The sequence below is a fragment of the Pistacia vera genome, unplaced genomic scaffold (genome assembly GCF_008641045.1).
Source record: "Pistacia vera cultivar Batoury unplaced genomic scaffold, PisVer_v2 Contig251, whole genome shotgun sequence".
Taxonomy (NCBI): Eukaryota; Viridiplantae; Streptophyta; class Magnoliopsida; order Sapindales; family Anacardiaceae; genus Pistacia; species Pistacia vera.
The window spans coordinates 284,376-297,406 of record NW_022196059.1 but is presented as its reverse complement, the minus strand read 5'-3'; the positions used below and the strand labels follow the sequence as shown (position 1 = coordinate 297,406).

Sequence of the window (13,031 nt, the reverse complement as noted above, 5' to 3'; positions counted from 1 at the left end):
ACACCGATAAGGGTAGATACTCAGTCACCCTAAGGCATGATCGAATCCACCTAGTGACGTTCCTGCGATTAAGTGATAAGAACTGGAATGGGAAGTTCTTTTTCGTGAAGAGTGATGCAGTCTTTGGAGAGAGATGGCAGGGCAACATACCCTTTACATAGAGGGCGACTAGTTAGTAACTTTTACTTGTCTGTTTTTTTTTTAGCACTGAGCCTAATCTTTCATTATTCTACAGATCCGAGGTTCAACAAGGCTAGGCAGAATGGTGACGATTTATACATGCCCACCCGAGAATTGCTTGCTATACCATTAAAACTGAGAGATTGGAGAGTGCTCTTGCAAGAGGCGAACCTTAGGGTGAGTCATCTTTGGAGCGAGGTTGCTACAATACAAAGAGGTACACCTTTCCCTTTGCTGAAGCAGACATGGAACATTTTGTTGATGTGCTACTACAATCACATCTGCTTCGGACATTCATTTCTTCATCCTTTAACTCTTGGAGAGTTTGCCTTTGTAGAGAGACTGATGAAGAATATTAACGTTGACATCCCAAATGCGAGCGAGGCGATCACCTAACACCGAGCTAAGAGAAAGAGAAAGTTGGCGGCTAGGCCGAGTGAAAATGTCCAAATGGAACGAACCAAGTCAAGCCCTCATACTGCGCCACCTAAGACTGGAGCTAAGTCATCGTGGAGTGTCTAAATCGATGAGGATGCTGAGAAGATGACTGTCACGTTTCTGATGACTGCTTCTATCTACTCTGATATAGCCGTGATAGGAAGCTAGCTGACTCTTTCATGTTACCCATGGATAAGAGCCTGTTGGATCAAATGGGAATGAGTGTAGTTGCTGAATGGGATGTGGCTCGGCAGTTTCAGGTAATTTTTATCTTCAAACGCTTTGTTCCATAAGGAACTACTTCTAACTGTTCTGTTTTTGTAGGCTCTGACGGGGAGTCTATATCTGAAGAAGGTCGTGGTTGTCTAGGATGCAAAGATCCAAGACTTGACCAAGTTTAACATGGGCCTTCGCACTTGGGAGGCTTCGGCCTTGAAATTATCGAAGGAAAGTGTTGCCAAGCTACGACAAGCTAAACCAGAGTTGGCAGAGTTGAACAAAACGTTGGTGGAGAAGGAAAAGGCACTGGCCAAGAGGGATGAGGCGCTTGCTAAAAAGGAGGAGGAGTTGGTTGCCTTTAGAGAGCGATGCCAATCAATTGCCACCGACGCCATGATCAAGGCTTACGCTAAACTAATGAAAAAGTACAAAGCGAGAAACACTTCCCACTGAAATCCCAACGAGGATATTGAATTGTGGGAAAAGATTAAAGTAGAGTCGGCTAATAAGGGCAGTGGAACGGAGAAAGGTTAAGTTGAGACCAAGCGCAAGGATGTGATGGACAACTTTGCTGGAGACTTGGAAGGGTTGCTTACTGAGTCAATTGAGTCACTTCCTCAGGATGACTCAGCGATGAAGGCTTCGACGAGCAAAGGAAATGAGGTCGAGCCGACTGTAGGGCATTCAACTCAAGAAGATAACCCGGAGCATGCTGCTCCCTGAATGTAGTTTTTTCTAAGTTTGTACTTTGGGTGTTGAACACCCATGACTATGTATTCGGATCAGCCCCCCTGGGGACTTTAATAAAATTTGATATTTTGCTGATTGTTGTAGTCTTGTTGAGCTTCTGAGTTCTTGTTTACTGCCACCTGGGTGCCGTCGACGCGACCGACCGACTGTGTATTGATTTAGTTAATGCTTGGTTGAAGTAGTAACTAGTTGATTTAGTTGCTCTAGCTGAATGATTTTGTGTTGTCCAATTGAAAAAATTTCTAAGTGTTGGGGTAGATTTCGAGCAGGTAGAACCTCTATCACACGTGAACCAAGTCAGCATGACCGACTTTGTGTTGAAACATTCAAGGGCTATGTGTCCCAGTTGGCATGGCCAACTTTGTAGTTGAAAACATTTGAGGCCTATATGGCCCAGTCAACATGACTGGATCGATTTTGTAGTTGAAAACATTCAAGGGCTATGTGACCTAGTCGGCGTGACCGACTTCGTTATTGAAACTTTGTAGCAGAATAGTTGAACATAATTTTCTCTGAATAGTTCTTTTTATTGATTCAAGGCTTTGAAGCTGACTGTCGTTTAAGGAGTTGAACATGCCTACTCATCCCTTTGAAAAAACAAAAAACAAAAAGGAGCTACAGAAACGAAGCTAAGTTGTGGTTTGTCACAAGTGATATCGTTTGAGTGAATGTCGTTCCAACTGTGGATGATATCCTTGCCCTCTATTGATTGAAGCTTGTAGGCATCCCTGCCGACTAACTAGGTGATCTTGTACAGACCTTCCCAAGTGGGACTGAGTTTGCTAACGTTTATCTCCTTTGTGTTCTGACAGACTTTTCGGAGGACCCAGTCGCCTTCTTTGAATGACCTGATCACTTGGATATTGCGGTTGTAATGTCGGGTGACCCGTTACTGGTAGATAATGTTTCTAATATGTGTATGTTCACATAACTCATCAATGGTGCTAGGTTGTGGCATAAGTTCTGACTGTTTGATTCGTTGTTCATCCATTGAAGCCTGGGAGACGGCATCGATACTTCTGTTGGGATGACTGCCTCCAAGTCATATACTAGGGAGAAAGGAGTTTCGCCTATGGATGAACATGCGGTTATTCTGTAAGACCGTAATACTCCTGGTAGTTCATCTACCCATGCTCTTTTTGCTTTTTGAAGGCACTTCTTTATAGTTTGCATGACCGTCTTGTTAGATGACTCGACCTGACCGTTTGATTAGAGGTTTCGGGGAGTTGAGAAGCTGAGCCTAATTCCCTATGTTTCACAGAAATCTCTAAAGCTGGAGCTGATGAATTGGGACCCATTGTCTATGACTATCTCCTTTGGAACTTTAAACCGATAGATTACGTTCTTCCAGATGAAGCCTTTTACCTCTCGGTCTCTCACTTAGGCGAATGCTTCTGCTTCTATCCACTTTGTAAAGTAGTCTATTAAAGCTAACATGTACACTTGCTGCCCAGGTGCGGTTGGAAGCTTGTCCACTATGTCCATTCCCCATTTCATGAATGGCCAATGGGTCAGGATGAAGTTGAATCATTCGGGGGGAAAGTGCGAGACATTAGCGAATCTTTGGCAATTGTCGCATTTCTTGACATATGTAACTGAGTCCGAGTGCATGGTAGGCCAATAAAAACCAGAAGTGATCACCTAGTGTGCCAGACTATGTCCCTTAGCGTGGTTTCCACATTCGCCTTCATGAAGCTCTGCTAGTACATACTGGGCTTCTTCTGGAGTTATGCATTTGAGGTATGGGTTGTAGAATGAGTTCTTCAAGAGCTGTCCCTTATAGATTGTGAATCGGGTGGCCTTAGCCCTTAGATGGCGTGCTTCATTCTTGTTTGCAAGGAGCTAATCTTTCTCTAAGTACTTCAAGATCGGAGTCATCCATGATTTGGCTAACTTTATGTTCATGACCTCTGAAGGTTCTTTAGGGACCATTACTGCCTCTGATTGAGGCGCTTTCTAGTTGGCTAGCCATTGGAGGAAAAGAAGTGGGATGGAAGAGTCAGACGTACCTTGAAGGGTTGAGCTGAGATTGGCGAGTGCATCAACATGTGTATTTTCTGTTCTTGGTACTTGGGTGATCGTGAATTCTTTGAAGGCAGACTGTAACTCCTTCACCAGGTTTAAGTAAGTTGTCATCTTTGAGTCTCTAGCCTGGTAGGTCCCTTAAAGTTGATTGACTGCCAGTTGAGAATCAGACTTGACTTCTAACCTTGTTACCCATACCTTCTTCGCGAGTAAGAGACCAGCTATCAAAGCCTCATACTCAGCCTCGTTATTTGTGCATTTGAAGCCGCACTAGATGGCTCGCTGGATGATGTCCCCATCTAGAGTAATTAGTACAATTCCCAAGCCGCTGCCGTTTACATTGCTCGATTCGTCGACTAAGAGTATCCACTTCAAAGGCATCTAACTTGATAGACATAGTAGCTCTTTCTCTGCTTGAATGGAGCTGCAAGGGGTGAAGTCTGCTATGAAATCCGTTAACACTTGGGACTTTATGGCTGTGCGCGGTTGGAATGAGATGTCGAATTCACTTAGCTCGATCGTCCATTAAGTGAGTCGCCCCAAGAGCTTGAGCTTATGCAAAATCTTCTTGAGCGGATATATAGTGAGCACAATTATGGAATGACACTGAAAATATGGCCGAAGGTTCCTAGAGGCATGAATCAGTGCTAGGACCAACTTATCCAACTGACTGTATCGGGACTCAACATCAAGGAGTGACTTGCTCACATAATAGACTGGTAGCTGCTTCCCATTGTCTTCTCTAATCATGACAGCTGAAACTGCCAACTCCAAGATTGTCAGGTATATATACAATTTTTTTCCAATTCGTGGTTTAGAAATTAAAGGTGGATAAGTCAAGTACCTTTTGAGTTGCTACAGAGCTTCTTCGCAGGCTGGGGTCCATTCAAACTGCTTTGACTTTTGAAGCACTGCGAAGAAGGGTTGACACTTGTCTGCCGATCGAAGGATGAATCTGCTTAGTGCAGCCACTCTTCCAGAGAGATGTTGAACATCTTTGATGCATGTCGGTGATGGAATGTTTAGGACAACTCAGATCTGATCAGGGTTAGCTTTTATCCCACATTTAGTCACCATATATCCTAAGAACTTACTAGAAGAGACTCCGAATGAACAATTGGCCTAGTTGAGCTTCATGTTGCACTACCTCAGAACTGCAAACGCCTAACTAAGATGGTCTAGGTGCTGCTCGGCTAGAAATGACTTGACGAGCATGTCGTCGATATATAATTCCACGGTAGTCCCTAGGTGCTTTGCGACGATCTTTTTGACAAGCCGTTGATAAGTAGCCTCAACATTCTTGAGCCCAAACGGCATCACTTTGTAACAGTAAGTGCCATTCTCTATGATGAATGAAGTTTTCTCTTGGTCGTCCGGATGCATGAGTATCTATTATACCTTGAGAAGGCATTCATGAAACTAAGCAACTCGTGACCGATTGTAGCGTTGACTAGGATATCGATGTGTGGCAAAGAGAATGAGTCCTTGGGCTTTATTCAGGTCTGTGAAGTCTATGCAGACTCGCCACTTCCCATTCTTCTTTCGAACGACCACCCGAATGAGCCTATTATTCAAGAGTTTTTTTACTTCTTCGTTGATCACCAAGTTTCGCTCTAGAGCGAACTTTTGTCTTTTTTTGTCTTATCGGGGACAGTCTCGGTTGACTTGGAGATGGTGCATGATTGCGTCAAGGTTGATCCCTATCATATCTGCATGGGACCAAGCGAAGTAGTCGTGATTCTCTTGCAAGAAGTTGATCAGTCGCTCTTTGATTTCAAGACTCAACCTCGATCCTATTTGAGTCTTTCGGTTAGGGTGATCGAGATAAATATGTACTTCATCCAGTTCTTCCATTGAGGGCTAATTTGGCTCGTTGGGTGAGTCAGAATCGTCTGTAGTTGCCATAAGGTGTTGGGCTTTCCTTTGAAGGCATTTTTGTAACATTCTCTAAAGGACTCAGGTCGCCCTTGATCTCTCTTACTCCCCATTTAGTAGGGAATCTGATTGTCTGGTGGAAGGTTGAAGGGACAACTCTCATGTCATGGATTCAGGGTCTACCTAGAATGACTTTATAAGGTGAGAAGAAATCCATCACAAGGAAGATGGTTTGTCAATTTACTCCACTCGTGTAGACAAGCAGGGTTATCTCTTCGATAGTATACTTTGCTCAGAGCTGAATTTAACCAGGATGGTGGGATGCCTATTAATATCTGATTCGTCCATGCCCATTGTCTTAACCACCTCTAAGAAGAGAATGTTGGCGGAAGATCCTCCATCTACAAACACTCCCCGTACCAGAATATTTGCTATTTGCAACAAGATAACCAAGGCATCATGGTGCAGGGCTGCCAAGGTGGCTGGCTCATCATCTTCGAACTGGATGACTTGCTGAGTAGGCTTCTGTGTGGATGGATTGGAAGAACAAGCTTTTAGAAGATAGTTTGCTCGAGGCATGCCTTTTTGCCGAGGAGTAGCTAACTCCGCTAATCTCTGACCCATCTGATATCATGTTGCAGAATCCTTCTGGCTTTGTGTCAGGCAGAGGGGAGGACCAGTTCTTCTCGTCTCTATTTTTTATTGTGCTTTTACCTTTGTCGATCAATATGTCACGAAGATGCCTTCTTAAGTAAGGTCGCGACTTCCAATCTCAAAGCTATGTAGTCGGCAATATTATGTCCGTGGTCATGGTGGAATTCGCACCATTTAGTAGTGTCTGTCTTGGCATTCGGTCTCAGCTTAGGTGGCCACTTAACTGTTGGACCCATCCCCTTCATTATGGCAACCATTTGTGCTAGTTTGACATTGAGGTTGTACTCAAGGACCATGAACGAAGAAGAGCTGAAAGGTCTATATGTAGGCCGAGCTGGCTGCCAATCATACGGCTTCTGGTTGTTTTTGTTGGAATTCCGTGCTGGGGCAGAGTTGTTTGCTTCATACTATCATGCTTTTGGGTACCTCTCACTGCAGTTCTGTCGGCGTTCATTGTAGGATGTATGCCTTCTACGATTTACCTCATCTTCTTCCTACCTTATCTGAATGATCGCTCGGGCTAGGGTGTCCTCTATTGAATTGCAGCCCAGTTTAGTGAGGTCTTTGTAGAGTTCCCTATCAAGAAGCAATCCCTTTCTAAAAGCATCTACTACAGTTTCAGGATGGCAAGATGGGATTGATATCTTTTCTTTATTGAACCGACTGACGTACTCACACAACGGCTCTCCTCTTTTCTGATAAATCTTGTATAAGTCGGACGACAACTTGTCTAACTTCTTGCTGCTTGCAAACTGTTCAACGAATACATCAGTGAGCTGAGCGAATTAGCCTATGAAGTTGTTAGGGAGGTTTGTGTACCATTGAAGGGTTGGCCTTGATAAACTGGAACCGAAGCTCTTGCATATGCATGCTTCCCTAAGGTCCCAAGGTATGGAAACGGCAAACATCATCTGTTTGTATAAAGCTATGTGATTGTCTGGATCGGTCGTTCTGTCATATGGTTTGATATTTGGGATGGAAAATTTTGGGGGCACTTGGCTAAGGCTATAGAGTCTACGAAAGGTGAGTCGACATAACTATGAGGAAGTCTCTTCTTGGCTAGGACAGGTACTCTAGGTATGCATCTCATCATAACTTCCATATCAGCCAACATTTTTGCTAATATCTATTCAAGAGGGGAGGCTGTAGACAAAAGGTCTGGTTCATGGTTTGGGGTTGTGTGTTTCTTTCACTCGGTCTAGTAAGGCAAGTCGAGTCGTTATGGTAGGCTTGGTGGTTATCTTGTGTTTTTAGGATTCCATTCATCCCTTCAGGGTGAATCATCCCAAGTTTTACTGTTTGGGTACTTCTACCAGCATGGATGGTTAAAGGTGTGGTTTGGGTACCGTTCGACCCATTAGGATGAGCTAAGTCGAGCGGTGTTTGGATGGATCGATCGATCGACTCGTGAGGGTGAGCCAAGCTAGAAGGGTCTTGGATGTATTGTTGATCACTGAAGCCAAGGGGTTGGTCAAGATTGGTGATATTTGGTGGCTAGTGGCCAGTGGCTTAGGACGGCTAAAGTGATTTGGTCACGAGTAGTTGAGGGATCAATTGATAGGGTGCGTGTTTGCATGACTAAGCTTGTTGTATCTGTGGTGATGGGTGCCAGTCCATCCGTCATGGATGACTGGAGCTAGGAAGACTAGGGGTCAGAAACTGAGATTCTAGGGTTTGGGGTCGTTAGTGGCTGCATGGGGTTTACCGAGATGCGAAAGCGATTCTCGGGTATCTGATTGAATGGGAATTCAAGAGAATAAAACTGGTTTACCTTTTCTCGTAGGCTTTGATTTTCGACCCGAATGTTGTTATTCTCGGCTTCCAAAGCTGTGACTTTGTCAGCTTGTTGTTGCATGAGCGCCGAAAGAACCTTGACCTTAGTCGTGAGATCTGCCGAGGCTGTATCCGTGTTTTCAACCATTGTGTGACTCTTTGTAGAGCAAGATTTTGAACAGAGGTCGATTGCTAGAGGCCCTACGGTGGGCGCCAAACTGTAGATGCTAAAATCTACAGTTGCGAAAATAGGGTTTGATCCCATGCAGTTAAGCCCATGACAATCCGCTGTACCTGCATACAAAGCAAACAAGCGTGGAGGTTACTTAGACACCAGTGTGATGTCTGCCATAAGCACTCCGACCTCAAGTCAGTAAGGCTAAATGGGGCAATTTAGTAAGGGTAAGGGAAGGAAGGGTTACCAAAGGTCAAGTCGGAGACTAGAACCACAGCGTAGTGAGATAGCTCCTAGGATTAAGAGCTTGGGTGTTGGTAGGTGATATTGAGGCTGAATGCCTGAACAGAGGAGTGACCTCTATTTATATAATAGTTGTAAGATCTTTGTATCCTGATAGGACTCTGAATCTTTAAAGGAAGAGGTCTAGTGAATAGGAAAGATCCTGATTCACTTGACTTAATAGTAATAGGAGTCTTAATTTGCCTAAGATATAGAATCTTGGGCGTTTAAGATAGATTGAAACAGGAAGAGTGTTACTTACCTTGGTTTGGAAGGCTTGGCCTTAGGTGGGCAGTTGGAGTTGCCCATTCTGGAAGAAGGCTCGGCCCAAGTCGTGAACTATGATACTGGCCCAACGAAAATTGGATCATAAGCTTGGGCTGCCATAGTGGAATAAGCCTGTCTGGGCCTGATAAGGCCCCAGGTGATTTTGACCCCCACAAGTTTTTAATTGATCTTCTAGACTCTAGAGTTTTAATTGGAGGATTGAGACTGTTTGGATGAAGAGAAAAACGAAAGTGAAAGAAAAAAAAAATGTACAAAATTGAGACCACGGTGAAATTTTTAATCAAATTAGTGGGTTTGGAAAATCAGTTCCCAGTTTTATGATAATTTGGGCTAAATAAGCCCGGCCCAAGGCCCATAACAGTAAATTTAGAGTTGAAGCTTAGGTCATAACACCAAGAAGTCAAATAGTATTGGTGGTGACCGGCACTTTTCAATCTTCGTTTTAAGTACCGAAACTCCGAGACACAGCAAGATGGCGTCAAACGCAGCGGTGCCGTTTTGGAGAGCAGCAGGGATGACATACATTACATACTCTAATATCTGTGCGAATCTGGTGAGGAACTGCCTCAAGGAACCCCATAAGACTGAAGCCATTAATCGCGAGAAGGTTCACTTTTCAATCTCTAAGTGGGAAGGTGGAAAACCCCAGAGGCCTAGTACGTTTTTTTCTCAACCGGATCTACTTTTTAGTTGATTTTTTCATTTGGTTCTTTGGTTCTTTGGTTTTTGTTTGTTTTTCGATGTTTTGAGCTCGAGAAACCCTAGCTTTGCTAAATTGGAAATGGAAATTTAGGAACAATCCCATCTGTAGGATGCTTAGTTATCGATTTATTCCAATTATATGGGTCGTTTTCTATTCTGGGTTTTTTATTTTTTCAGTCTTTGAAGTCGAAAAACGTAGACTTTGGTAGATAAAAATTGGAACTTTTAGAGGATCCAATCTGTGATAGTGTTGAATTGTTGATTTATATTTATTGATTTGGGTGGGTGGGTGGTTGATCTTTCTCTGTTTGAAATTTGAGAAGCCAATTCTTTGTTAGATAAAACATGAAAATTTTGAAATATGGAACTCAGGGCATGAGATAGTAATGGTGATTCTTTTTGCCTTGTGGATTTGGCTTAATTTATTTGGTTTTAATTAATTGATTGGTGAATTGTTTAGGAATTACAATAAGTGGCTTATAAGCTGTTGTGGAGGATTGTCCACATTTAATTGTGGGTTTCTAAAGAAAAATGAGGGTTATTTTCTATTAACCTCAGTTAGCTGTTAGCTACTGGAGAATCAACCTTGGTCTTTTTTCTCGCGTATTATATATCCCTTTCTTTCTTTTGTAATGTTGCAGCATATTAGATTAGCTACGTGTGACAAGTGCAAAACTTGTTATGCATTCAATGGTTTTGAAGCATACTTGTAATGAAATAGCTTATATGTACTTTAGTTTATAGTTCATGATTTGGAGATTTGCAATTTCTCTTTCATTACAGACATTGTTTCTGGTTTTGCACTAGTTCTAGGGATGACCTGACCTTATGGCTATTGATTCTTGCCCTTTGTTCTTCTATTTTCGTTGGCTTTTATCTGATTTCGGCTAGCATCCGCTTTTTTGGTATTGACTTTGTTGATTCTAATGGATGATTGGTGTGGTAAGTGGGGCCTAACATTTCTCAACCAAATTGTAATCATGTTATCATTTCATGCCCTGCTTTCCTTCTAGAGAGGTCCAGTTAGTTTGTAGACCATTTAACAGTCAAGCTTCTTGCATGATTAATTTCTGCCAACTTGAGAGGATGATTGGGCCAATTCAAATGGAATTGCTTGGTTCTCAACACATTGAAGTCTTTTGCTGGAATCATCCGTTATGAACATACATCAGTTCATTTTATTTAGCTTCACTTATGCTTTTACATGGCTGAATGATAGATTCATAGGTTGGATGTGATGATTGGAGCCTCCATTTGAAAGGAAAGAAAAAAGTTAAGCATTTGTTATTAGACAAGCCTAGATTTTAGAGGCTTTGTGACGGACAAAGGGAAGTAAAATATGGAGGAAAACATTTATTCACATGTACTTATTATTGGTTGAGAATCACTTTGCTTATAATGTGGGAAGTAGCTTTGGTCTGATGGAGATGTTAGGTGTTGGCTGTTTTTAGGCTATTTGGTTTTTAGGGGATAGAAGTATTTTTTAATACTCCAGTAATAAGGGTTGGTTTCTTATGAGATGTACCTCAAATCCTTGCATCTTAATGGGCTTTGGTTTCCCAACAATTTCAAGATTTGTTATTCAGATAATTGAAAATTAGTTTTAGCTTAAGTTCGGTGTTATTGTGTTTTTCATCAGTGGTGAGATTTTGGGTCATAGTGTTTGATCGTAGGTCATTATCACTGTTACTTTGATTTTATCATTAATTAATTTCTTACTGTTTCTGTGAAAACATATCATATGAAGGATCAACATAATTACCCAGCTAGCAATTCTCATTATCTCAGTATTACCTGCATATTCAATGGAAGTTAAGCTAAACATTGCATGAGCACTTAAATTGTTCCTAGAACATGTATTGCTTCTCTGAAGCCAGTGATCTACCATTAGAATATTTCATTCCACTTTCCTCTAGACAAGTAGTCTGATGACTTACTTTATGGTTATTTTTATCAGCTATTCGATGATTCACCTGAAGCATGAGTTGGGATGGAGAATTGCTCTTGAATGTCATCATGGAGTGATACATCATTTACTCGGAAAACCTCCTTGTTTTTGTCATTTTGGTAGATTTATTTACAAGTCTTTGATGCTTGGACCTCTCAAACAAGATTTGTATTTCTTGTTTTGCATGTTAATGCATAGTAATAATATAATTGGCCTCGTTTTTGAACTATACTTTTTACATTAATCTTTTTATGGAAATTGATGGAGTACTCCATTTTCCTTCGTATACTGCTGTAGTATGATGCTGGAGTTGTGGAAATTTTAGCTCTTCCGAAATCAGTAAGATCTGCCTGTATTTACGCAAAACCCCAACAGAGTAAAAAAAATTACTTCTTTTTTTCTTTTTGATAACAACATGAATTTCTAGGTGGTGCGGTAACCTTTTTCAATCAGGAGTAAGATTATGATATGATGTTTCACACCATTTATACATATATATTTTTTTTCTATCATGCATTGAAGCTATGTTGAACCAGACATGGTAGCAACATAAAATAAGTTACCAGCATTTGTTGAAATGGATATGGTTTTTGGTGGTCAAACTTAACTGCAAAGTTCAAATTTGCGCAGCAATGCCCTATCTGATTCTCTGTTTAAAAACCGGACGGAGAAGCTGCCAGGTTCGACCTAACAGCTTCTCGGTCCGGTTAGGTCTTAGGGGGTTTTTTAATATTTCAAAATTATAGGGTAATTTGCAATTTTTAGTGGTGTTTGGAGATATGTCAGAAGTTTGGGGATTAATTGATAATTTTTGGGGTATTTTTAAAAAATAAAAATTTAGGGACTAATTAAACTTTTTTAGGAGAATTTTGTAATATATTAAAATTTAAGGGATTAATAGTAATTTTTTTAAAATAAATTGTTGTTGATGTCATGTCCAACCGTGACCTGGGCAGCAAAACAGATTACCTTTGGTCTGGGTTTAAAAAACATTATTTTGAAGTGCAAGTTTTGCTGACGCGCCTGGCAATAAAAAAAAGACCACACTACCGTGACCTAGTTAGTAAATACGGGTACGGCAAAAAAACGGTACGAGAATTTTACGGGTATGATACGGCAAATGGTGAAAAATGTTTGTAAAAATTCGGTTATAAAATTGGATACGGAAAAAATACGATTCGGATATATACGGGTTTAATCATTGTCAATAATACGTTTTAAAAATACGGCAATAGCAATCTTGGTTAGCACTTTTCAAAACATCCCATTTAAAAATCCATTGTGGTCGGCCCTACAATTATTTCCTTTTAATTTAAAGTATATTTGAACAATAACTAAGACTAGTATTTTATCCTTAATTTTATAGCTACGCATCACAAGTTGGATTCCAATTAGTATAATTGTTTTTTTCTGAATTTAATTGGACAGTACATTCAAAGGCAAATAATAATAGTGTATGAAATCTAAAAACATGACAAAGTGCACAGGGTTACAATTTGCAGTTGGCGTTGGTTGTAAACTGATGGTTTGTTGTTTTTTTCTTCTTCTTAAGTATTGCCAATTCCAAATCAAGCCCGACAATTTTTTTATGAATTCATGCTTTTCTTTTGCAGTTTTGCCTTTACCTTTTGCTTTCATAGATGATCTTTAGTCTTTTCATTTTGACCATACAACACAAAACAACAGAACTAAATGAAATATTTGTTAAACAGATACCAAATT

General features: G+C 41.0%; 1 protein-coding gene across 1 annotated transcript; it reads left to right on the top strand.

Moving 5' to 3' along the window:
- The first annotated feature begins 9,056 nt into the window (after positions 1-9,056).
- On the top strand, positions 9,057-11,362 carry LOC116132419 (ATP synthase subunit epsilon, mitochondrial-like). Its single transcript, XM_031418069.1, has 2 exons — positions 9,057-9,315; positions 11,319-11,362. The coding sequence occupies exons 1-2, from the start codon at positions 9,132-9,134 to the stop codon at positions 11,327-11,329; spliced, it is 195 nt and encodes a 64-aa protein (XP_031273929.1). The 5' UTR covers positions 9,057-9,131; the 3' UTR covers positions 11,330-11,362.
- The last annotated feature ends 1,669 nt before the right edge of the window (positions 11,363-13,031 follow it).

Coding starts and splice junctions, on each gene's coding strand:
- LOC116132419 (XM_031418069.1), top strand. CDS start 9,132: ATGGCGTCAAACGCAGCGGTGCCGTTTTGGAGAGCAGCAGGGATGACA.